Source organism: Esox lucius, chromosome 12 (genome assembly GCF_011004845.1).
Source record: "Esox lucius isolate fEsoLuc1 chromosome 12, fEsoLuc1.pri, whole genome shotgun sequence".
Taxonomy (NCBI): domain Eukaryota; kingdom Metazoa; phylum Chordata; class Actinopteri; order Esociformes; family Esocidae; genus Esox; species Esox lucius.
The window spans coordinates 36,204,092-36,231,166 of record NC_047580.1 but is presented as its reverse complement, the minus strand read 5'-3'; the positions used below and the strand labels follow the sequence as shown (position 1 = coordinate 36,231,166).

The following is a 27,075-nucleotide window of genomic DNA, read 5'->3' as shown; positions in this document are numbered from 1 at the left end:
TTGCACATGCTACCTGACTCCTTCAATTTGCCTTGATTGCACATCTACAATGCCATTTAGAATTGCCAATTGTACGCAAACAACTATTATCCCACTAGTAACATCCACTATACTTAATACTTCTTAATATTTCTGCCCTCCCCTATTTGCCTTAAAACCTTAATGGCTGCTGTACCTGTGCTTCTTCCTGAAGCCTGATACATACACTGCTCAAAGAATTAAGGCAACATGTAATCATCACAGAATAACACCAAGTCAACTTCAGGGATATAAATCTGTCCAGTTAAGAAGCATAAGCAATTGTGAATCAATGTCACCTGTTTTGGTGCAAATGAAAGTGACCACAGGTGCACTGGAGAGGCAACAGCAAGACAACCCCCAAAAAGGGAATGATATTGCAGGTGGTGGCCACAGACAATTGCTCTCAATTGCTCCTGATCCTTCCTGACTGATTCTTCACTAGTTTTGTGTTTTGCTAGTGTCCTTGTCACTACTGGTAGCATGGGTACCTGCAGCCCATTCAGGTTACACACGTAGTCCAACTCCTCCAGAATGGCGCATCCATATATGCTGTTACAAGAAGGTTTGCTGTGTCTCCCTGTACAGTCTCAAGAGCATGGAGGAGATACCAGGAGACAGGCCATTACATGAGGAGAGCTGGACCGGGCTGTAGAAGGGCATCAACCCAGCAGCGGGTCTGGTTTCTGCTCCTTTGTGCGAGGAGGAACAGGAGCACTGCCAGAGCCCTACAAAATGAGTTCCAGTGGGGCACTGGTGTGCATGTTTCTGACCAAACTGTAAGAAACAGACTCCATGAGGGTGGCATGAGGGCCTGACGTCCTCTAGTGGGACCTGTGCTCACAGCCCAGCACCGTGCAGTTTAACTGGCACTCACCAGAGAACACCAGAATTAGCAGGTCCACCACTGGCGCCCCGTTCTCTTCACAGTTAAGAGCAGGTTCACACTGAGCACTTGCCAGGTATTAAAAAGTCTGGAGACACTGTGGTGAACGTTATGCTACCTGCAACATCATCCAGCATGACCGGTTCTGTGGTGGGTCAGTGATGTTCTGGGGAGGCATGTCCTCATGCTAGCCAACAGTACCCTGACTGCTGTTAGGTACAGGGATGAAATCCTCAGACCTTACGCTAGTGCAGTGGACCCTGGGTTCCTCCTGGTGCCCATTTGTTCTCAATGAATTACACAATGTACAGTAAAGATTCTCATCTTTAATATATTTCATTCATCGTGACCCAATGTGTGATTTAAGTGTTCCCTTCATTTCTTTTGAGCAGTGTACATAAATAAAAATTGTTCACTAACTAGGGTTTCTAGTATGTTAGCCAGGGGTGACATCTTTCAGATTGGCCTGTAACCGTTTATCCAGTTGTCACAGCTGAATTCATCACTTCTGTCCTTCTGAAATAAGACAGTCCCATGTTCCCCACGTGAGTTTTGAGGAGGGGAATAACCCAGCTCTGTTTGGGCTGTTTTCATAGTGCTGTTGAAAAAGAGCAAGAGACAAACACCGCACTCCTCAGGCAGGGCCTTTAATTCACACATGGCCTAAGAATTGTCCAGTGTTGTAGCTCATTAATAAACAGTTTACAGAATATGAGAACAGTAATATATTCTGTATTGAGTTACACTAGATTAAAATATAATTATACCGACCACTAACCAATTAAAGATTTCACCTGAGAGGGGTATCTTATTACCTAAGTACCCATTTGACTTAAAAACATTTCAGTTAAAACCTAAAAGAATGTAGTTATGTTGTTAATTGTTGTTGTTTTCTGTATTTCAATGATTGACACACATGGTTTTGCAATGACACACAGACGGTATTCGGTTTAAAATGGTTTATTTATTCCTTATAAAACCTGGTACAATACTTTTGTGGTTTTTACTGAATCCTGATTTCTTGACAAAACATAGGTGTCCAAACTGTGGAGGTAAATGACTGGTGACTGAGAAATTTAACTACAGATAAAATTAATTCCTACACGTCTGGCAAAGTCTCTACTCCCTGATTTAATATTGGCATAGTGTGCAGGAGTGTCTTTAAAAAACCTCTCTTAAGTATGACAGGAAAGTACCGCATCATCACTGCATGACATCACTGCATGACAGCCACAAAATATTAATTTTCATTTGCAATTGTTCAAAAACAGCCCAAAATCTCCCAATCTGTTATAATAGCTGGCTACTATGTACATTTCCCAGGGAGCAAACCTATGTTGAAAGCTGTTATTTTCCTTTGTTAAATTAGAGAAACACTTATAACACATCATGTTCATTATTCTGAGATGTTGTTAGTTACATTCAGTAAAATGGCTGCTGCGCCTAGAAAAACCCCTACAAACTCACAGGCAATCAAAACATATTGAATAAAACAGGTTCAATACTAAATGTGACACATCTAGATGGTGCTGCTAGATCCTACTGTATCAGATGTCCTGAGAGGGGATTATAATAAAGGTGACACCTCCAGATGGTGCTGCTAGATCCTACTGTATCAGATGTCCTGAGAGGGGACTGTAATAAAGGTGACACCTCCAGATGGTGTTGCTAGATCCTACTGTATCAGATGTCCTGAGAGGGGACCGTAATAAAGGTGACACCTCCAGATGGTGTTGCTAGATCCTACTGTATCAGATGTCCTGAGAGGGGACCGTAATAAAGGTGACACAGATGGGGGGTGAATACAGCAGCATTGACCTGGGCCGTATTCCCTCAGACACATTTTGAATAGGACAAACTCTCACCCCAGGGTCCTCTTGGACCAATTATTTAGCAATGAAACGTTTGTGGGAATGAATACGCCTGGACCCTAACCCTGGACCCTAACCCTGGACCCTAACCCTGGACCCTAACCCTGGACTCTGACTACAGTGACCGTTAGGAAGGATGACCTTCTAGTGACCAAAAGGCTGTTGTCAACAATCACGCCCGTGCTGTCAGATACTCCATATGGGAAAAGTGGGTCCTCTATCCTCTTATGCTGTGAACGCACCCTGCTTACACACACACACAAATGTAATTTCATCCCATTTCTTATAAAACAAGTGGAGTGCTTATAAACATTAACAAGTAAAAATACAAATGACTGGCATCAGGAAACCCAAAACACCCTGACAGATTCTGACTTTGTGCCCAGCTCTGCTGCTGCCTGCAGGTTAGTCAGCAACACCCAGCCTGTCAACCAAAGGGATCAGACAACTCTAGTCATTCTGGGAAACACTGATTGGAGCATTCCAAGACATCCTGCTCATTTCCTGGTTCTGGGAATCTACAACCCTCATGTACTTGCTGATATGATCCAGTCCCACCCTGCAGTCCGCGGCCCAGTATGGAGGCTGGAGCTAAGTGGGTCCTGAGGGTCCCTTGGGTGGGAGAGGGCTGGGAGTGGTGTTGGAGACCCTCTCCCTCTCATTTCCTTGGGCAGGGTGCTGTCTTTTAAAATGTGTGTCCGGACTCTCAAACCAGGCACCAAAACACACTGGCAAAGACTAAAAACTGTGACAATAGTTCAAAGTGCTTAAAGCTAAACTGGAGAGTTTAAAAAGGAAACTCCTGGTGTTTCCTTTTTAAAAAAAAAGACTGTGACATCACCCTGCTTCTACGGTGTGCACGGTGACATCACCCTGCTTCTACGGTGTGCACGGTGACATCACCCTGCTTCTATGGTGTGCACGGTGACATCACCCTGCTTCTATGGTGTGCACGGTGACATCACCCTGCTTCTATGGTGTGCACGGTGACATCACCCTGCTTCTACGGTGTGCACGGTGACATCACCCTGCTTCTACGGTGTGCACGGTGACATCACCCTGCTTCTACGGTGTGCACGGTGACATCACGCTGCTTCTACGGTGTGCACGGTGACATCACGCTGCTTCTACAGTGTGCACGGTGACATCACGCTGCTTCTACAGTGTGCACGGTGACATCACGCTGCCTCTACGGTGTGCACGGTGACATCACCCTGCTTCTACGGTGTGCACGGTGACATCACCCTGCTTCTATGGTGTGCACGGTGACATCACCCTGCTTCTATGGTGTGCACGGTGACATCACCCTGCTTCTATGGTGTGCACGGTGACATCACCCTGCTTCTATGGTGTGCACGGTGACATCACCCTGCTTCTATGGTGTGCACGGTGACATCACCCTGCTTCTATGGTGTGCACGGTGACATCACCCTGCTTCTACGGTGTGCACGGTGACATCACGCTGCTTCTACGGTGTGCACGGTGACATCACGCTGCTTCTACAGTGTGCACGGTGACATCACGCTGCTTCTACGGTGTGCACGGTGACATCACGCTGCCTCTACGGTGTGCACGGTGACATCACCCTGCTCTACGGTGTGCACGGTGACATCACCCTGCTTCTATGGTGTGCACGGTGACATCACCCTGCTTCTATGGTGTGCACGGTGACATCACCCTGCTTCTATGGTGTGCACGGTGACATCACCCTGCTTCTATGGTGTGCACGGTGACATCACCCTGCTTCTATGGAGTGCACGGTGACATCACCCTGCTTCTATGGTGTGCACGGTGACATCACCCTGGTTCTATGGTGTGCACGGTGACATCACCCTGGTTCTATGGTGTGCACGGTGACATCACCCTGGTTCTATGGTGTGCACGGTGACATCACCCTGGTTCTATGGTGTGCACGGTGACATCACCCTGGTTCTATGGTGTGCACGGTGACATCACCCTGGTTCTATGGTGTGCACGGTGACGACATCCTACATCGTTCCTACATTTGCTTTACTCACCAACATATCAAAACAACATTATACTTAATAAAGTCAGTCAATCAGCCAAATCAGCTGTAGCACTGTGACTGTAGCACTGTGACTGTAGCACTGTGACTGTAGCACTGTGACTGATCATATGGGACACTGGATCTGAGAGGCACAAAGACTTTGACCCTTCAGGTGTGTGTGTGTCAGTGTGGGAGAACAGAAAGCTTGCTTTTCACTGAATGAGTGTACGTGTCTGTGTAGGGCTGGAGTACAAGTGTTTCTGTGTGTGTGATCCTTGAGAGAGTGGTTCTGTGTTGGAATGAATTCAACACATCTATCTACAGAAGGCACATAGCTGTGTGTGTGTGTGTGTGTGTGTGTGTGTCTGTGTGCGTGCCAGTGGGAGCAATCTCTATACAGTATCTTCATCCATCTTGCAGACGTCAGTCATGGGCGTGGCTGCATTGAGCTCCTTCCCACCCAGCATGGCGGTGGCCTCGTCTCGGGGCTCCTCCCGCTCCTTCCGCTCCTCTGCTCTCTTCTCCTTCTCCAGCAGCTTGTAGTTGATGCCCATCCCCACGAACAGGAAGACGGAGGAGATGATCAGGATGATGCCACAACACAAGTACGTCCACTGGTAGTCCTGATAGACATCATAGAACTTACCTGCCAGGGGGAGAGGGGGAGGGGGGAGAGGGGGAGGGGGGAGACAGGGGAGAGGTGGGGGTTGGTACTTGATAACACTGAGGGAAATTTTTCCGTTGTCATTTGGTGTTCTCTCTCATAAAGAGACAGAAACTTACTGAGCAGCGGGGGTCCCAGCAGAACCGGGCCACACTCCACAATGGTGACCAGACCCACGGCCGAGGAGAACCTCTGGGCCCCAACCAGGTCCATCAAGGTCTCAAACAGGACCGATGACAGCCAGCCGAAGGCAAAGCCAAAGAACACGGCATATACCACGAAGCCGACGTAGTCCACGGACAGCGGGGCCAGGATGTGACACACCCCGTTGTAGAGCACAGAGGCCGCAAAGTAGTACTGGATCCTGGGTCGGACCCAGCGCGTGTTGGCCAGGAGGCCCATGGAGGGACGGGCGAACATGTCCACAAAGGCCAGAACGGACAGCAGGAAGGCCGCCTTCTCCTTGCTGATCCCTCTGCTCTTGGCAAAGTTGGACAGGAAGATGAGCGGCGTGAACAGGCCAAAGAACATGACGATGTTGCCCAGGAGATACAGCAGGAAGCCGCGGTGTCGGAAGAGCGTCAGGTCAATCACCGCGTTGACACGCTGCATCACTGTGCGCTTCGGCTCCAACTGCTTCTTCAACTCCCCATTATCAGAGGGTTCAGGGTCAGAAGGTTTGGCCGCGGAGGGTTTGGGTCCGATGGGGCGCATCAGAGAGCCGGCCACACAGCAGTTGAGTAGCAGACCCCCCAGGATCAGGAAGGACCCCCTCCAACCAAACTGGTCAAAGAACCAGCTATTGAGTGGAGACAGCGTGGACAGGAAGACCGGGCTGCCCGCCATGGCGATGCCGTTAGCGATGGGACGTCGCTTGTAGAAGTATTTACCGATCATTGTCAGAGCCGGATTAAGGTTGAACGCTAATCCCAGACCTGTAGAGGAAGAGACAGAGTCACTACGTGTATGGAGAGAAGGGTTTACACTTATTCAGGCAGCTAAAACACGGAGACCCACGGAGACCCACGGAGACCCACGGAGACCCACGCAGACCCACGCAGACCCACGGAGACCCACGGAGACCCACGGAGACTCACGGAGACTCACGGAGACCCACGCAGACCCACGCAGACCCACGCAGACCCATGGTGACCCACGGAGACCCACGGACATCCTACCTCCAATGACGCCGACACAGAAGTAAAGTTGTTCCACAGTGTTGCAGAAGGAAGCTGCTATCAAACCACTTCCTGACAGACAGCCTCCCAGCATCATGATTGGTCGACTGCCGTAGCGGTTCACAAGGATGCTGCTTATTGGTCCTGGACAGACAGAAGGAGAGGATAGCAGAGAGGGGAAACTCAGCCTCAGTCTGTTCATTAAAATGAGCTGCACTGCCTCCCTTCACCAGCAGAGGGGGAAAGAGGACAGCACTGAGCACAGTCAGCTGAAAGTATTGTCCAGGATGTGTACACTCATTCACTCTAGTGTACACTTGTTCCTGTCTCCCAACCCATGTGAAAGTAAGTATGGAGTCAGAGATCAGGGGGAAAGTCTGCCCAGCTCCATAACACAACATGATACATTAGTAGCTGTTACATATTCTGTACGAGCGAGGGGAGAGCAAAGGTCAACTGAAAGGGAGGAGGAAGTAGAGGGCCAGAGTGAGCCTGACGTAGACAGAAACTACAAAAGTGTTCACCCAATCAGACTCCCAGCCCAGGGGGGTGTATTCAAGTTGGGGATGTTGTGTTGTCAGGATGGTGTCACAATACTCCATAACTACGCCATAATTAGTAATACATAGTAATATATATAATAATAATTACTAATACACAGTAATATATATAATAATTACTAATACATGGTAATATATAATAGTTGGTAACACATGTGATATTGTTCTGTGCCACATATTCATTAAAATCTCTTACAGGAGTGTCCTGGCCAAGACAGGCATCAACCAACAAAAACTACTTTAAAACACACAACATAAGGAAATAAGCAAAACTGAATCTTGTTTTTTCTTAACCAAGTGTAATTAAAATCCCAAGATATTTATAGGTATACAGATACATACTCAATTATATAACCCCACAGGGTAGTAAATAAATTCTCAGGGTACATCTACGCCTATGTTATTTATGTAAATTGTAAAGAGGAGTGGTCCCATAACCGATCCCTGGGGCACACCGTTCAACACATTCACAGGCTTAGAGATGAGACCTTGAAACTGCTCAGATTGTGATCTATTGGATGACGATTTCACACCATGAGACAGTTTCTACTGACATCCTTATATCCAAGAATCTATGCTTCATAATTTCATGATCCACCATTTCAAAACCCTTTGATAGGTAGACGAACGGAGCACAGTGGTGCTCCTTGTCTAGAGAGACAGGAACATATTTTATTACTAAGACCTGCTGTAAATGTGCTGTGTTTTTTCCTAAACCCAGATTTCCTAAACTGATAAGACCTAATTTGATAGTATAAAGTATTTGTTGCTTACAAGTGATTCCAAGATTTTTGCTAAAAAAGAGAATTTGGAACAGAGAGTAGGTCTATAATTACATAATGTGAGGTTTTGTTTTGCATTTGTTCTTGAATGTAGCTTGTTCTGTTCTCTTTGTTTTTGAACGTAGCCTATCCTTTTGTCCTTATTGTTTACACCTGTGTCTCGTTAGCTCCCTCTGTATGGTTTGTTTTTTCAACCCAACCAAGCCTGTGAATACTGCCCTGTGTACTCTTGCCTGCCTGGTACTGTGTTATTGTTCAGAAGCCTTTGCCCCTTTTTGGGGGGGATTCTATGTTTCGCCTTTGTTCCCCGCTTTGGTTCTCATTAAACCCACATTTGCTCTGCGACTGGGACCTGACGATTGTGTGGAATCAATCATTACAAATATGGGATCACAAAGGCCAATCTTAACGAAATACTATAAAGATAAAGTTGGTGCAATAAAATCATCAGCTAGCTTTAATAATAATGGATCTAAATTATCAGGACCAGCTGATTTATTTGTTTTCAAAGATTTGAGGGCTTTATGAACCTCTGGGTAATCTGCTGAAAAACAAACAACTGATTGATTTGATGACCATCAGTGACAGCAGTTTCAAGTGTTGGGCAGGTATAGTCTATTTAAAAAAAAAAAAAAAAACAGAAGTAACAAAATGCTCATTAAAGCAATCAAGCATGTGAACTGTCAGACATCTGAATTGAGTCTTCGACAATGCATGGAGGAAGGTCTGAAGCATCTTTTTTTGACCATCTCAAGATTTAATGGGTTTACAAATCTTCCTTGGATCATTTAGATTTTTTGCAGTTTAAGTGCAATGCTTTGGCATCTTTAATTGTACCAGTTCATTTATTCATAAGTTCCTAATCTGCGTCACAATACAGGTGAATGTATTTAGTTGGAGTGTGTGGACATTGAGCTGTTATCTGATCGTCACCAGGCTACGGTGGACAGTTACATACAATGGGCTCTTAGAAATATTTTATAGAACTGATCCTCCTCCCTCATAAATCTGCGAGCTGTTACTTTAAGAGAGTCAAGAAATGAGGCATGTTAAAAGATAACAACACATCAAAAGAGAGCCAAGGCTGGCGAACAGCAGAAGAAAGGGTTTTTAGTAGCTAGGGGGGATGTGGTGAATCAATACAGTTCTTGTCGACAATCCACTCTGAGATCAGCATATTTTCTGTAAAGTGAACTGTGGTATGTTGGCCAATAGTCCCATCCGGGCTGAGAAACTGTTCTCTCCAGTAAGGACGCTGTTTTGCAAACAGTTTCTGCATTTCTTCATTGTTACGTCATTGTATAAAAGTGTCTTAGCCAATGTCTCTTCCCATTAGTGGAGATGCAGCGCTGCAGACAGAGTACTGGAGGATTAAGCAAGTTGGGGGGGGGGAGTGGTGGTTGGCATGAAGGTGGGGTTGAAATGGTGAAGGGAGGGGGGTTTGGCATGGTGAAGGGGGAGTGGCATGGTAAAAGGGGGGGTTAGCATGGTGAAAGGGAAGGGGTTGGCATGGTGAAGGCGGGGTGGCATTATAAATGGGGGGGTTGGCATGGTGAAAGGGGGAGCTGGCATGGTGAAGGGGGGAGCTGGCATGGTGAAGGAGGGGTGTCATGGTGAAGGGGGGAGCTGGCATGGTGAAGGGGGGAGCTGGCATGGTGAAGGGGGGAGCTGGCATGGTGAAGGGGGGAGCTGGCATGGTGAAGGGGGGAGCTGGCATGGTGAAGGGGGAGCTGGCATGGTGAAGGGGGGAGCTGGCATGGTGAAGGGGGGAGCTGGCATGGTGAAGGGGGGAGCTGGCATGGTGAAGGGGGGAGCTGGCATGGTAAGGGTGTGGGGTGGCATGGTAAAGGGGGAGAGGATTTGCATGGTAAAAGGGGGGGTTGGCATGGTGAAATGTAGCTAGTTGTCAGGCTTACTAAAGAGGAGTGTTGCATTTTTCTCTATGGAGATGATTTTGTTCCAGAGGGGGGGGGCCCATGCGTGACAGTCTTTGTAGGATTGGGACAAAGAGTCCAGTGATTTACTGCTCTGAACCCACCCCCTCCCCTCCCTCCCTCCTGCTCATTCTGTTCTCTCTCTCCCTCCCTCCCTCCGTCCGTCCCTCCCCCTGCTCACTGTTCTCTCTCCCTCCCCCCTGCTCATTCTGTTCTCTCCCCCTCCTCACTCTCTCACACATTGTTTTCTATGTAAGGAGAGGTTCTGGTTAACCCAATCACAATGCTGCTCCCTTTGTCCAATCCAAACCGTTGTGTGTGTGTCCGCCTGTGTTCACCTCATTTAAACACTAAAACCACCAGACCCCCCCCCCCCCCCCCCTCCCCCCCCCCCAGGTAGGATGTTTTAAACCCCCACTAAAACCATCAGGACCCCCCCCTCCTCACCTCCTCCGTACATGCAGGCCAACATGATGGAAGAGATCCAGGACACCTGGGAGGGTGTGGCTTCGAAGATCACCTCGATCTCCTTGAAGAAGACGGTGATGGACTTGGGGAAGGCGTAGGAGAATCCAATGGAGATGAACGCCCCGGCAACCACCGCCCAGCCCCACCCACCCTCTGGAGGGGTGTAACCCACAGGTCCGCCCACGGCAGGGGCCATCGTCACACGAGACAGTTATAACACACACACGAGACAGTTATAACAGAGGGAACCCGGGTTGGCTGATCAGTGGAGCAGGGTCAGGGTCAGGCGCAGGCCCTCAGTCAGTGAACATCATGGATCTGCAGACAGAAAAACATTAAAAACAGTCAATCGGTAAAGATAAGAAGCAACACCAACTGGTTGTGGTCTCTGGATTAGAATTCAGGGCCTTATTCACAAAAGTCTAAAAATAGCTCCTCACGTGCTGATTTAGGAGTAACTCTCAAAAAATTTAAATAAATGGGCATGTCAGTTCTAACTTTAGGACTCTTACATTTTCAGCCTAAAAGTATTTCACAAAGCATTTTAGCGCTAAAACAAGCTCCTAAATCTGTGAAAAGTTAGGAGTAGTCAAGAGGACTTCTAAACCACTAAGACCAAGTCACAACAATCCTAAACGCCGCCGCCAATCAGCTTCGTAATCAGGTCAAGGTTTTAGAAACATTTCATGATACTGAGCTTTTAAAAAGGTTTGGGCTTAATCACGAGGATATTTTGATCGTAGTAGAGCTAGTCATGGAAGCAGTCACTTCACCAACAAACAGAAACAACCCAGTAACATCGGAGATCAACTCTACACTATTGGCCACAGGGAAAATAACTTAATGGCCATAGCTCAACCACCTGGTGTATTTGGTGCTATAGATGGGACACATAATTGCACCATCAAATGATGAACACGCATTTATTTACGAGCTGCCAGACATGTAGGAGGCTGACAATTTGCTTAACATATCTTCACTAGTCAGTGTATCATTCTGTTTCATGTTTAATCAGGGACACTTCCCTACTATTTTATTTGAATATCTTTATTTCAGTTTGGTAACATGATAATCCTTCTACAGTGTTATTATGATGAATTCACTGACCAACCACTCCCCTATCAGCCAATCACTGTGGGGATAGTAAGTAAGCTTGTTCGTGGAACACATCATCCATAGCAACGGGGTCAACCCCACCATCTCTCTTAGCTTAATATTTCTCCCCTTTCCTTAGTAAAAGTTGATTTTAGCAGCTTTGTGAATAGGTTTTATGAGGAAACTCTTAGCTAAGAAACCTTTAGTGCTGTTTAGGAGTCCTCTTAGTGGTAAGATAAAAAAAATTGTGAATATGACCTAAAGAAACCGTTTCTAGATACTAAACCACCTTTGATCCAGTAACGTCTAGTAAGATATTAGCTAGCAGGTTATCGGGCCACATGCAGTGGGATGTAACACGTCATCAGTGCTTGACTTGGACCGGAGCGGTCTGGAAAGGCGTTCTGGTACTTCTAATTATTAGCAAACACCATTCCGGTTCCTTTTTTTTGGCAGGCCTTATAAACACATACATTTTCTAATGTGTGATTTGTCAGTTCCTGCACCTATTTTATCGCAAGTCAAGCGCACACATTTTCAACAACAGGCTAGGCCGTCAGACACGCTAGGTTGTTAGCGTCTAAAAAGGTTGTTAGCAGCAAAAAAGGATGCTAACAATAAAACAATAACAAGGCAATAGCGAAGCCATCTTGGGGAAGAACGTTTTGTTGAAGGTCAGCTATTTTAAATGTTTTGTTCAGTTTTCCTGTTCAGAATGGATCTCAACCAAGTATAAATACATTACTAAAGCGTAAGTATGTTCAGAGAAAAAAAAAAGTGTTAACTTCAAACGTTGCGATTAACTAACAATAGAGAACAAAAGGGGACCCCTCCCCCCATCTATTCACCCTGATTTAACTTGGTGTTCGGTCTGAAATCAGGACATTGTGTAGGAATGCGTCATACTGACACCATGCAAAGCAGTTCATTTGTCTGCATTGCACTAACTCTTTCTCCTTGAAGTTTCAGGCTGGGTGTCAGCAAAAGCACTTTTCCAGTGACAACTGCTGATGTAAAAAGGGCTTTTTAAAATATATTTCAATCATTGATTAATTCCTTCAGTGTTTCCCACCAAATCGAGTCACACTCATGCCTTTTGGGCAGCTTTGGAGTGATTGTCGTCCTTAATCTGGCAACCCTGCCCTGCTTGCAGACTTTGCTACAGCTATCTGGTTGAACACATTTCAGCTAAAGCGTGATCTTTCAAATAGACAAACAGAATATACATTAACAAAACTATTATACGATTGAGGACACATTGCCTGCAAGCCCACAGATGAACTTGTAGAAAATTTTGATAAAGAACTTGCAGTAACTAGTAGAAAAAGTATTGTTGATGTTGAATCCAGAGTATCTTGTAGGAAAGGCCCTGTGCTGATGTGGAGTGACCAAGTCTACCAGGAGCTTCTCAAACTGCCCACTTAAAGAAAGTTCGGAGACAACTTAGGGGTAGCTCCTAGAGTAGCCCCCAGCAAGAGGTGTGAATGGCCCTCAGCAGCATGACAATAAAAGCAGAGGTGGGGGTTGGTTGTCTACATTAAGAAGACAAAAGAGACAAAAAAGTCTCTCCACCATCCAAGTCATTCAGCAGACACGCTTATCAACACGTGTTGACTGCACATGCAAACGTCTGCTAAACTACTTTAAAATATTATAGTGATATAAATACGGCTTATTCTGCACTTTGGTATAGTTAATGTTTTATGACTCTGTCATAGTACAGTAGGTCTACTGTCTGCTCATCCCTTATGGTTATAACTGTGGCATCCTGCCATGCTATAGGCTAGGAACAATGTCAATCTACATTACATTTGAATCATTTAGCAAATGCTCCATCCTGGAGACTTCGTGCATTTAGATGACTTTAAGAAGGTTCTAGAAGGTTCAACTTTGATACATCAGATTATTGTGTTTTAAACATGGACATTAAGCCACAGTGAAAACGCTGACTGAACATTGGCTAGCCAAACTGATGAGTTGTGTGTATGCTTCCAGGGGGTGGATTACCTTTTAGGATTTCAGAATGTTTTGTTTGTTTAGGCAACTAAAAGTCTAGTAACTGAAGTCTGAGCCCTTTTTGTAATTGGTCAATGTTGGCAGTGACGGTTATTACGCACGTTTCTCATATGGCTACTAGCATCGTAGAGCAGTGGTCACCAACCTTTTCAAGCCTAAGATCACATCCCAAGTCCAAATGTAAACCAAAAAATTATGAAAAAACAAGGCCACAATGTAGTTTGACATTCTTTGTTGCCTGTTAGTCACTACAAAAATACTTTTGTATTAATTGTATCTTAATTCTAATAAATTTTTAGTATGAAAATGTGTTTTTAATCCATATGAAATGTGCATTTCTCTCCGGCGCGTTCTGCGAAGATCGCGGGTCAGTATCATCAACTTCATCTTTGCAGCCGACACAAAAAAAAACATTTGTTTGTTAATAAACTATTAAAACGTCTCATTGAAATATTTTACATATTCATTACTTTTGCTGGTTCTTTGAGACAGCTTTTAGGTGCCGTTTACATGAACGCGTCACCACTCCATCAGAACCGAAAACATAGAGCTCTTCATATGTAAACTATAGGCTATTTGATTGGACAGACTCTCCCTCCCCTAGACACCATTTATTGCACACAATAGGCTCACACATGGTGCATTTTAAATTAATAAATAATAATGAATACAAATATTTCATTTTTTCTCTGATTTTGAAAACTCTTCGCGATCGTCTAAAAATGCTTCCAAGATCGACGGGTTGGTGACTCGTGTCGTAGAGGATTATTCAGGCCTTTCAGAATGCAGTATGATTAAACATTCTATATAGCACATTTTATACAAAATGTATTTCAAAATGCTTAACCGGTAAGTAAATGTTTTTATTTTTTTTTATATATATATATATATATATATATATATATATATAAATAAAAATACAGCCATATGAGATGAGATATATCTATATATTTGTTGTTTTTCTTTTGATAAAAAGCATGAATATAGTAAAGATTTGAAATAAAATGAAAAAAATAAAGAGGGTTTAACAAATGGGATTAATGAATACATAACATTTATTTCAAGACAAGCTGAAAAAAATATTTTAGAAAACCAGGCTAAGAAGGTGTCTTAAGGCCTTTTTTTTGAAAATGTCAACAGTATCTTCATCCCTCAGATAATCAGGCAGGCTGTTCCAAAGGACCAGCCCATAGTGGCTGAAAAAGGCATCACCAAAGGTTCTGGTTCTGACCCTTGGGACCAGTACCAGATCTGAGGGACTGACCAGGCACATATCTAAAATCCATGTCAGACCAGTATTCAGGTACAATGCCATGTAGTGCTTTAAAAATCAAAAGGGCAATTTTGTAATCAATTCTAGTACCCTCAAGGGTACCCTCAAAAGCAGAAGAGGCACTCAGATCATTCAACTAATAAAAACAAGCTTCTCCAGAACTTTACTTTAAAATGATTGGTCGGTAGTGCTTGTGTGCCTTTATTAAGTAGCAGTTTCACTTAAGTTTTAAGAACAGTAGGAAAAATGCCAGTAAAAAGAGAACAGTTAACAATTGTTAGTAGGTCCTCAACATTTAAAAAAAGGATGTGGAGATGGGGTCAAGAGAACAGGCAGATGACTTAAGGTTTGATGCTACCTTATTTAGTGTCTCCATGTCAACAAGGACAAGAGTCCATGAGGATTCTTCATGGTGTCGGAGAATAAAGAACAGAGGCGTCGGATGTACCTTGATGGTTAAATGTTGAAATAACTCTTGGATTATTCTGATTATCAGAGATTTCTTTGGGGAACATTTTCTTTTTAGCTTCCTTAACCACCTTATTATATACAGAGATGTTTTCTTTCAAATGATCACAGGGGACTTGTAATTTTGACATTCTCCATGTCTGTTCAGCCTCCCTACAGTTTTGTTTTAATATTTGTTTCTTAATCCCTTCAAGGAGGTTTCTGCCACAGTTTAGTTTCAAGGTTTATTGGTTTTGTGAAAAAAGGTTGTTGATCAGGAAATGGTCTACAAGGGAGCATGATAGCAAGCACTTTTGTCTTGCCCTTTAAACAGCAGATGATGTTCAGGGATAACCAGCTGAATGGGTGGTCTATGGAGGTCATGACATCATAGCATATGTGTGTGTGTGTGGGAAGGGTCCCCTTTTGTTCCCAGTTATTTAATCAGGGGAATGTTGATGACATGATTAACTTCCCATTAGACCAACAGTTCCAATTGAATTATCAAACTGTCAGACAAATGACACGCCTTAACACGTCAGATAACTTTGTTAGTTGTTGTTCCTCTGAGTAACAGTATTTCTTTAGCTCATGTGTCTACAGAGTTTGCGAAATAAATTTGTCTTGGAGTCAAGGCTGGCTCAATTATTTGGGCAGAATCTCTGATTAGAGACATTTTCCAAGTTGAACCAGGATGCATCCAACAGCACAACACATCTTAATCTCATCCCAAAACAATAAACACTTCTATACAATAAAACGCTGTGTTCTTTAGACGTGTCCTTACAGCTCCTAGCAAGACGCTGTGTTCTTTAACCTTGTCCTTACAGCTCCTAGCAAAACACTTTTCTTAAGCCATGTCCTTAAAGCTCACAAGGGTGTTTGTAGAACACAGCCACTGGAAACTACCAGGTCAGCACAGGTTACTCTGAAGTTAACCTTCAACTAGGGCTTTGGGGAAAGACAATCTAACACAAGACTGGTTTTCATAGTGTCTCTTAGCTATAGAATGACACAGGGCCAACAAAGAAGCATTCTAGTCTCACTGATACAAATCACTAATTCATCTGTTTGATTCTAAACTTTCAATATCAATACATTGTAATGTCAGGATTCCAAGGTAGTCTGTGTCTCTTACAACCCAGATATCAAAAGGAAATTAAGAACTTGAAGATATTCAATGGCCTATTTTAAGGGTCGAGAGTGGACCCCCCCCAGGTGAAGGGTCGAGAGTGGACCCCCCCAGGTGAAGGGTCGAGAGTGGACCCCCCCAGGTGAAGGGTCGAGAGTGGACCCCCCCCAGGTGAAGGGTCGAGAGTGGACCCCCCCAGGTGAAGGGTCGAGAGTGGACCCCCCCAGGTGAAGGGTCGAGAGTGGACCCCCCCCAGGTGAAGGGTCGAGAGTGGACCCCCCCCAGGTGAAGGGTCGAGAGTGGACCCCCCCCAGGTGAAGGGTCGAGCGTGGACCCCCCCAGGTGAAGGGTCGAGAGTGGACCCCCCCCAGGTGAAGGGTCGAGAGTGGACCCCCCCCAGGTGAAGGGTCGAGAGTGGACCCCCCCCAGGTGAAGGGTCGAGAGTGGACCCCCCCAGGTGAAGGGTCGAGAGTGGACCCCCCCAGGTGAAGGGTCGAGAGTGGACCCCTCCAGGTGAAGGGTCGAGAGTGGACCCTTCCAGGTGAAGGGTCGAGAGTGGACCCTTCCAGGTGAAGGGTCGAGAGTGGACCCTTCCAGGTGAAGGGTCGAGGGTGGACCCTTCCAGGTGAAGGGTCGAGAGTGGACTCTTCCAGGTGAAGGGTCGAGAGTGTTTTTGCTAGCAGAAGGGTTCACTATCCTCATTATGGTCGGTATAGTTAATGGTTAACACATTTACTCATGTCAGAAAACAAATAACACAGAGATGTCATCCTTTACAACCCAACACACAGATCCTTCACTCAGATACTGCTGTCTAAGAACTCAGTTGACACTTGAACAGAACACAAAAACACAGTAGGGCTTTCCTCTATAGTAGTACTGGAATTTCATTCCTTATACATTTTTTTATTTCTGAGTTATTCGAATATTAGTCCTCAAATTTATCAAATGAACTTATTTTTACTTGGAGGGTTCTGACTAGGGGAGGGTACTGACTAGTGGCTAGCTAAATTAGCTAGCAAGCTAACGTGAGTATACATCAGAGTAAAATTAATTTAGCTAGAAAACGTTGTGTAATCCCTCGGCTCAAATCTCTCCGTAATCTCTCCCTTCTCTAACACAGATGAGCTGACGTTCACCTTTCATATTGAAGGTAAAGGAATGATGTCTGCAAATTATTCTAAAATATATTTTTCTTAGATACTAGTTCAGAGAGCACCACTACACCTCCGGCTCAACCCCATTGGCCCCCCTCTAGTACAGAAACTCCTTTCACTTAAGCCATGAGGGGAAGATGAGCAAGGAGAAAGTGGAAGATTTGGGAAGAGATTACATCCGCTTGGTGGAGACAATCTTCCAGACCACGCTATCAGTCGGCAGGCCACATCTTCCAGACCACGCTATCAGTCGGCAGGCCACATCTTCCAGACCACGTTATCAGTCGGCAGACCACATCTTCCAGACCACGTTATCAGTCGGCAGACCACATCTTCCAGACCACGTTATCAGTCGGCAGGCCACATCTTCCAGACCACGTTATCAGTCGGCAGGCCACATCTTCCAGACCACGTTATCAGTCGGCAGGACACATCTTCCAGACCACGTTATCAGTCGGCAGGACAAATCTTCCAGACCACGTTATCAGTCGGCAGGACAAATCTTCCAGACCACGTTATCAGTCGGCAGGCCACATCTTCCAGACCACGTTATCAGTCGGCAGGCCACATCTTCCAGACCACTTTATCAGTCGGCAGGCCACATCTTCCAGACCACGTTATGAGTCGGCAGGCCACATCTTCCAGACCACGTTATGAGTCGGCAGACCACATCTTCCAGACCACGTTATCAGTCGGCAGACCACATCTTCCAGACCACGTTATCAGTCCGCAGGCCACATCTTCCAGACCACGTTATCAGTCGGGAGGCCACATCTTCCAGACGACGTTATCAGTCGGCAGACCACATCTTCCAGACCACGTTATCAGTCGGCAGACCACATCTTCCAGACCACGTTATCAGTCCGCAGGCCACATCTTCCAGATGTCTGTATTGGTGCACGTCTGAACCAAAACACTACGTCAGTTACAGAGGAAGCGTTGTGAAACCTGTGACTCCAACAGTGTAACTCCTGTGAGCTAAGCAGAGAAGGAGGGTGCTTTACTCAACACACATGCATGCACGCCTGCTCGCACACTCACCACAGGGACACACCCAGACTCATGTCACAAGAATTGTGGTGAAATAAACATAATAAGGCTTTTATAGATGAGATGGGGCTGCTTCCACACAACTGAAGGTGTAAGGTAGACTAGGCCCGGCCCAGAACAAACCCAGCTAGACTTGGACCGGCCCAGAACAAACCCAGTGGGGATCCGGTCTGTCCCTAGGGAGGTTGGGTCCGGTCTGTCCCTAGGGAGGTTGGGTCCGGTCTGTCCCTAGGGAGGTTGGGTCCGGTCTGTCCCTAGGGAGGTTGGGTCCGGTCTGTCCCTAGGGAGGTTGGGTCCGGTCTGTCCCTAGGGAGGTTGGGTCCGGTCTGTCCCTAGGGAGGTTGGGTCCGGTCTGTCCCTAGGGAGGTTGGGTCCGGTCTGTCCCTAGGGAGGTTGGGTCCGGTCTGTCACCACTTTCCATGACTGATAAATTCTAAACTCTCTCGTCCATTTGCAGTAGACATATGGTGAGCAATGTCTTGAACTTTGAATCAATCCAAACACAGCATTAAATCACAATACTTATAGATTCGTGAGACTGTTTTTACATATCATAAGTCATGTTCCTGGCAATTCTGAGCCCTAACGTGAAATAGGATACATCAGTCCCAAACTAATAATAATAATAATATTACAGTTAAAATAACTAAAATAATTTCCATACACCTCAGAACACATTTAAAATCCAAAAAGATTTGGATTTTAAAATCCTTTATATTGGCTTGAGTGCCATCCCTGATCCTAGATCATCACTTATTTGACCAAGTACGTGGACGGAGACACACTGTCACTACAGCCAAGGCCTGTGGAATCTCTCTCCAGAGTAGATCTATCCTTTCCTGGATTTCCTGATATGTAGTGTTTTCAGTTCTGAGGAATCTGATGACTCAACTAACGACAGTCACATCACTTCCTGTATGGTTCTTTTGCACGTCCACCACGGCATGCAAACAACAGAACCGAAAGGAGACAACCCCAGACTAGGCAGTGTGCCGGAAAAATCTATTCAAAAGAAACATACCAAGCAAAATTCTTATTTAATTAATCATTATTATAAATAACATTGAACTTGTGGGTGGTCCCAGGGGGACTGACCTCACAACCTTTGGTGGCACTTCCATTATGCTTTACGGACTGAGCCACACAGGAGCAACTGAGATATTTAGGTCCCCTTCAGACACATATGGGTCAATGAACTGAAAACCATAACAAGCAGGGCCTTGTTTTACAGCAACCGAACTTCAATAAGAACCCCAATGTCCTCAAACAGGGTCAGGAACCTGGACAGATCATGACTCTCAAAAATTGTAAAAAGCATATCAAACACCCATCTGCTCAAAGACACCAAAACGATTTTGCTTCCACACTTGCCTTGGATCGCCCACCAATACAACCTTCCTCTATATATCCACCATCAGAGAGCAAAGTGAACCCAGGACTCCCAAGAGCAGCAGCTTGCATGTAGCACATAGCCTCATACAGCAGACCAGCGACACCTGGGGAGACCATTGGAGTGGGTGTGTGTATGTGGCCAGCATAGAGGGGACAATGTGCTGACAAGCAAATCACGTGGTAGCCGCAATAAATGTCCTACTCTACCAGATGGTGTTGCGTGCCGGTCAGGACACTGGAGAGGGGAAAATGTATCCGTACGCATTCTTTATCATGATACTTTATTTTTTTTAATCTCCGTAAAACACTGGACACGCTTTTTATGCGCGTGCTCACGCTGTAATGTGAATACAATGGAGTGAATGAGAAGTCGGGCGGGTCATAGGTATCAACCGAGTGATAACATTAGAAAGCAAATCTATTTGCCTCCCGTCTACGTGGCGCAATGCTGGAAATGAGCTAATATACTGCCGAAAACGTTTCTGAATTGCTACGTATGGAACTGTAAAACATAGTTACAACACTATATTAAGTCAATGATTTTAATTGCCTTTGCCAGTGTTAAAAGCACATGGTGTGTGGTCAAATTCATAACATATGGTCTCAAGATTTGGTCGATTGCGAAGAATTATAGGAATTAGCCTATTCATGCAGGGTGATCGAATCAATTACATTTATTTTATAACGCACATCTTACATCAGCAGCTGACCAAAAGTCGTTAAACGTACACCAAGCCTAAAACCCCGAAGAGCATAATGTTTAAACATGATCTTCCCTTGAATACCATGACTCGCTACCTTTGTTAACTTAAATCAAGATAACTAAGGCAGGTTGGAACAATCAGCAACTACTGACGCGGTCACTGGCAAAATACAATGATTCGTTGTGCTTCATCAACCGCTCCAGTTTATCAAGTTTGTGAGCTAAAGGGGGATCCAGGACACCCAGAAATACCAAAAGGAAATCACAACCTAAATGTTGGAGGACTACAAACTGTTCTGTATGACTACTTAGCGAAACATATTACTCTACCATGGATTTCCATGACGCCACACAGTAGGCCTACGTGATTTTACGCGTGTACACTCATTTCACGCCGCTAACCGAACTGTTTCGGAGTTCCCGACAGACGGACCGCAAAAGTTTAAGTAATCATTGTACTGTACCTAAACTGTGTGTACACAGGAATACGCAGGGCCCATCTTGTTCTCAGTCTGTGTTTTATGTTGAAATAAATGTATTATAATAACACATCTCGCTCAGATAGGAGTCTCTTCTCAGTCATGTGATTCTCTTCAACTTCAACTCGCGTGGGCACTGACCGACTAACCGCGCCACGTGAGATTCATTGTTGTACTAAATAGTCTAAACTGGATGGTCATATCATATTCATCAGCCTCCACTTAGAACAGTTTGTCTATTGACTGGAGAAAAAAATACCACACTCACTATTTTCCGTTTCCTAATAGTCCTTGCATCTCTCCGGTGTCTCTGTGTTTCCGTGTATCCGAGCCGCCTCTCTAGTCTATGGGATCTAGCACTCAACCGACAAATAGTCACTTGCCGGTCAAAAGACTGGTCAGCTATTTATCACAGTGGACAAAGGCTGGATCGCTATTGATGTACTGCAACAAGGTAGCTGGTAACGGAGTGAGACTGGCGCTCTTCTTGCTGTTCAACGGACTGTGCTGGAACGTGCAGGAATTTGAACACAGTCCGCTGCAGAAAGAGATGAAGTTAACCAAAACCCTCTTCTGCACGTCTTTTGTCGTTAGCTACCCAATAACTAACGAGATACCAATTAATCTTAAGCATCTGGATTGGTAATCTTTCTTTGAGACGTGCTTCTATAACTAGCTAACGCGTTTGATAGCTAGCTAACGTAGATGGTGAAGAGACTACCGTTACGTTACTCCGTTTAGCTGCTTCTATCGTATTGATCTATTACATATCGGTTTAAAACACCTGACTACTATGTCGCATAAATAACTACACATTCACCGTTTGTAAAACACAACTCACCCTAAAACCCAGTCAGTTTCTCTCTTCACAGCCGCGTTTTCCTGTATCCGCACTGCATAAACGTGCAATCCAACCCAGTGGAGGAAACCTAGAAGAGCGTGTTCAGCGTTGAGCAACTTCCTTGGTGGCAAGCAATCAATACGCCTGCGCGAAGTACACACCCACTTAGAGTGATGGAATCCGTTCGGATGTCGGAACCCAGGAGAAGACTCTTGACTGCGTTTCGGGTCCGGGCTCAGTGTTGGCGGAGTCAAACGCGTTTAACCCGACCCCCTTCCCGTCACTTTCAAGATCATCCGAGTTAAGGTTCACGTCAAAGGTGTCGGTGTCAACGAAATCGAATCGTAATCGAATCTAACTTTAGATTAGATTCAACTTTATAGTCATTGAACAGTACAAGTACAGTACAACGAAATGCAGTCTGCATATAACCACAAGTGCAAATAGAGGAGGGCATCAAATGTACAAGTATTTACAAGTATTTAGTATATGTATATTACAAGTGGAATATATAGATGTGAAATGAAGGCAAATGCAGTACAAATGGCAATACTAAATATGCATGTGCAACTGGGATGCAGAGATAGCAGCAATGAGGCACCCGAGGTAGACATGTATATGTAACAACTGTAAAAATGCAATCAAGATGGCTATTCTTAATGTGCAAAGAGGCAAATTGATTGTGCAAGGTGCATGTGCAACTGAAATGCAGGGATTGCAGCTGTGAGGTTCCTGAGGAAGACACATAGCTTTAACAACTGAAAACTTCCATTACCAGGCAAAGCAAGGCAGTGTCAGAGTTGTACAAAGGGAGTAGTGCAACAAGGTCCCTGAGAGGCGGGGGATGTGGTTAGTGATGGGTCACAGAGTTAAGCAGGGTTACAGTGGATGTGATGAAACTGTTCCTGAGCCTGGTGCCTGATGTTAGGAGGGCAAACAGTTTGTGGCATGGGTGTGTAGCGTCCCTGATGATCCTGCATGCCCTGCGCAGTCATCGCTTGTGCTGGAGGTCTGTGATGGCAGGAGGTGGGCACCAGTTGCAGAGAGGGGGGCTAATCCCCAGGTCATGGAGTTTGTTGACCAGCCTAGAGTGTCTGTCAATGTTGAATGCTGATCTGAAGTCTATGAATCGCATTCGCACATAGGTGTTGTTTCTGTCCAAGTGGGTCAGGGCAGAGTGTACAGCTGTGGAGATGGCATCCTCTATAGACCTGTTCCACTGGTAGGCAAACTGGTAGGGATCCAGTGTCGGGGGGAGGCAGGACTTAAGGTTGGCCAGAACTTCATGATCGTGGAGGTGAGTGCAACAGGTTGGACGTCGTTCAGGCTGGATGCAGTCAACTGCTTCAGCATTGGAACAATGGTTGTGGTCTTGAAGCACGTCGGGACCACTGCCTGGGCCAGCAGGACCACCGCCTGGGCCAGCAGGACCACCGCCTGGGCCAGCAGGACCAGCAGGACCATTGCCTGGGCCAGCAGGACCAGCAGCCTTGCGGGCATTCACTCAGCTCAGTGCAGATGACATTTCTGCAGTGGATAGTCTACATGGATAAAAATTACATTTATAAAACATGTATAAAAGTGGATAAAAATATAAGAGGACATGAGGATAATGCTTCTAGAATACAAAGCAGATCATTCCCTCTTCATTATGTCTGGGCCACCGAAAAACATTTTGCCATTGAGCATCAAAACTATATTTATCAGAAGCTATAGGAATCACATAACAAAATATGAAATCACTCATCAAGCTCACCAAAACGTATACTATGTACTTTTTACTTGCAATAAAAAGGCATCAGAGCTGTATATATTACAGCCTGGTCACGTTGTTTTTGCCAGACTGTGTGAGAGTTGAGTCAGCCAAGAAGAGCAAATGTTCTTACTGAGTGAGTGAGTGGCTGGCTGGCTGGCTGGCTGACTCTTTCTAATTTAATGGGTTGAATGTAGTGTAGTGACCTTGTTATACCTGTTGTTGGTTTGGATGTTAGCTAATGTAGGGTACTAGTAAGGAACCCTTAACACCTTCACCATTTGGCAACCCTTAACACCTTCACCATTTGAAAACCCTTAACACCTTCACCATTTGGCAACCCTTAACACCTAACCCAGTGCAACACTCTTAGCAACTTAATCTCCTTAATGCTTGTCCAGCCTTAAAACTACAGTACTTAATGGGAATAGTGATCGCTCCTGCGTTGCCTCTAGTGGCCTGTGTCAAAGGCACCTCCTGATGTCGTGGAGAGCTGAACAAAAAAATCTATCGTCACTGGAGGAGGAGTAGATTCAGTCATCTGATTGGCTGAGCTGAAATGTGAGGTCTTCTGATGTAATTGTGGGTGGTGCTGGTGTTTTTATGGGTGACAGCATCTGACGATGGTACTGGCTCAACAAACTGACAGATCATCTGCCTGGAAGGTTGATTTCACTTCTGTTAATGAGCAGAGGGAGAGAGAGAGAGGGGGAGAGAGAGAAAAAAAGAAAGTCATTGATAGAGAGAAAGAGAGGAAGAAAGGAAGAAAAGTAGAAAGAATGAGAGAGTTAGAAATATTATAATACATTCATTTTACAACATGGTCCAACAGAAATGTGAGTTCCACTTTTCACCCTACCCCTTTGAATAGGAAAGGTACACGAGGCTGTCTCATAGGGCATTCAGGGTTAATGTTACCTATCCAGACCAAGGACAGAAGACGGCAAAGAGAGAATGAGAGATGTGAAAGGAGAGAGGCCAAGAGAGAATGAGAGATGTGAAAGGAGAGAGGCCAAGAGAGAAAGAGAGATGTGAAAGGAGAGAGGTCAAGAGAGAATGAGAGATGTGAAAGGAGAGAGGCCAAGAGAGAATGAGAGATGTGAAAGGAGAGAGGCCAAGAGAGAATGAGAGATGTGAAAGGAGAAAGGCCAAGAGAGAATGAGAGATGTGAAAGGAGAGAGGCCAAGAGAGAATGAGAGATGTGAAAGGAGAGAGGCCAAGAGAGAATGAGAGATGTGAAAGGAGAGAGGCCAAGAGAGAATGAGAGATGTGAAAGGAGAGAGGCCAAGAGAGAATGAGAGATGTGAAAGGAGAGAGGCCAAGAGAGAATGAGAGATGTGAAAGGAGAGAGGCCAAGAGAGAATGAGAGAGAAGTAGAGCACTGGATCTAAGGTCTCTGTTAGCGAAGAGTTCCTCTGTCCCTTTTCCCTTTGTAGAAACCTTTGGCAAGTCCCTATAAGGAAACAAAGAGATTTCCCACTTGGGTTAAGTTTATGGTAAAAGTTGCTTTAGGCTTAGGGGTTAGTCATTAGGGTTAGGAGTAAGGATTATGTTTGGTCTTAAAGTTAGTTTTTTGGAAGATAGGATATTGAAAGGGAATGACTGTTTTGTGTCCAGACAAGGTTATGTATTCCTACAATATGTGTGTGTGTCCACACTGCTTCACTTCAGGCATTCCATCTATGTGCCTCAATATTTACCCATTCAGCCTCACCACTCCATAGAGACACTGACCTGTTGTTGGTCTGTGGCAGGGAGGGAGGGAGGGGGGAGGGAGGGGGGATGGAGAAGGGTGAGGGGGAACAAGGGGGAAGGTTAGAAGGAGTAATGTCTCTATTCATTGGGGTTTTGAACCAACAAACCAACAGTGGAAGATTATGCCTCTCTTTCCCTGCCCCTATCCCAAACCCCAGAGCCCAAACTCAACAGAGAGGGAGAATGATTCCAGCCCCCCCCGAGCCCCCCCCGAGCCCAAACCCAACAGAGAGGGAGAATTATTCCAGCCCCCCCCCCCCCCCCACCCCAAGCCCAAACCCAACAGAGAGGGAGAATGATTCCAGCCCCCCCCCCTCCAGCCCCCAGAGCCCAAACCCAACAGAGAGGGAGAATGATTCCAGCCCCCCCCGAGCCCCCCCCCGAGCCCAAACCCAACAGAGAGGGAGAATTATTCCAGACCACCCCCCCCCCACCCCAAGCCCAAACCCAACAGAGAGGGAGAATGATTCCGGCTGAGTCAGGAGGAAGGACAGATGTTATATTAAAGGAAATTGAAGGAATTCACAGACAACAAACTCAAAAAAGCAATTGTAAAAGTATTCACCTGTATTCTCAGCTCTGCCATCTTCCCTGATATTTGGACAAATTTAACCCCAGTAATGACCTGGGAATCTGCGTGAACCACAAACCCGTGGTTCCCCAAAATAGTGTGAACCACAAAATAGTTTTGCAGTGTCATCAACAGGTGACTCCAACATTTCCTCAGGAAATGAAAAATATCCTGAGCACATGTTGAACTGGCTTACAAAAATGCCTCATGACAATCCATGCATACACATTTCACACCTTCCTGCTTCGTTGACAGAAAATGACTTGAATTTGGCATTAGGGTCTGCTTGCTTTGGCATTAGGATGGACTCTTCACCACTCTAGAGTTGCCCATGGTGAGAGGCGGCGGGCTGGTGTGGGTTTGCTTATAGCCCCCCAGCTCTGCCGCCATGTGTTGGAGTTTACCCCGGTGAATGAGAGGGTCGTTTCCCTGCGCCTACGGGTCGGGGCTAGGTCTCTCACTGTTGTTTGTGCCTACGGGTCGAACGGCAGTGCAGAGTACCCAAACTTCTTGGAGTCTCTGGGAGGGGTGCTGGAAAGTGCTCCGACTGGGGACTCCATCGTCCATCGTGCTAGTCACAGTTTGTCCATAACGAACACCATGTTCAAGCATAAGGGTGTCCATCAGTGCACGTGGCACCAGGACACCCTAGGCCGCAGGTCGATGATCAACTTTGTTGTCGTTTCATCTGACCTGCGGCCGTATGTCTTGGACACTCGGGTGAAGAGAGGGGCGGAGCTGTCAACTGATCACCACCTGGTGGTGAGTTGGATCCGATGGCGGGGGAGGAAGCTGGACAGACTCGGCAGACCCAAGCGTACTGTAAGGGTCTGCTGGGAACGTCTGGCCGAGTCTCCTGTCAGAGAGATCTTTAACTCCCACCTCCGGCAGAGCTTCGACTGGATCCCGAGGGAGGCTGGAGATATTGAGGAGATCCTGGGAGGAGTTCGGTGAGGCTATGGAGAAGGACTATCGGCTGGCCTCGAAGAGATTCTGGCAAACCGTCCGGCGCCTCAGGAGAGGGAAACAGTGCCCTACCAAC

At 45.7% G+C, this 27,075-nt stretch overlaps 1 protein-coding gene across 4 annotated transcripts; it reads right to left on the bottom strand.

The window, feature by feature from the left end:
• Window positions 1–1,848: 1,848 nt before the first annotated feature.
• LOC105028950 (monocarboxylate transporter 1) lies at window positions 1,849–22,106 on the bottom strand. Of its 4 annotated transcripts, XR_002197583.3 has the most exons (6): window positions 21,955–22,106; window positions 10,349–10,687; window positions 6,626–6,769; window positions 5,567–6,382; window positions 2,694–5,429; window positions 1,849–2,625 (listed from the first exon to the last, which is right to left on the bottom strand). XR_002197583.3 is itself a non-coding variant. In XM_010902016.5 (5 exons), exons 2-5 carry the CDS (start codon window positions 10,563–10,565, stop codon window positions 5,176–5,178), a joined length of 1,431 nt encoding a protein of 476 aa, XP_010900318.1. In that variant the 5' UTR covers window positions 10,566–10,687; window positions 21,955–22,106; the 3' UTR covers window positions 1,849–5,175. The 4 variants fall into 4 exon arrangements, 3 of the variants coding, with proteins under 3 accessions (XP_010900318.1, XP_034151855.1, XP_010900320.1); XM_010902016.5 differs by having other exon boundaries at window positions 1,849–5,429; XM_034295964.1 differs by lacking the exon at window positions 21,955–22,106 and adding an exon at window positions 21,382–21,571 and having other exon boundaries at window positions 1,849–5,429.
• Window positions 22,107–27,075: the final 4,969 nt, after the last annotated feature.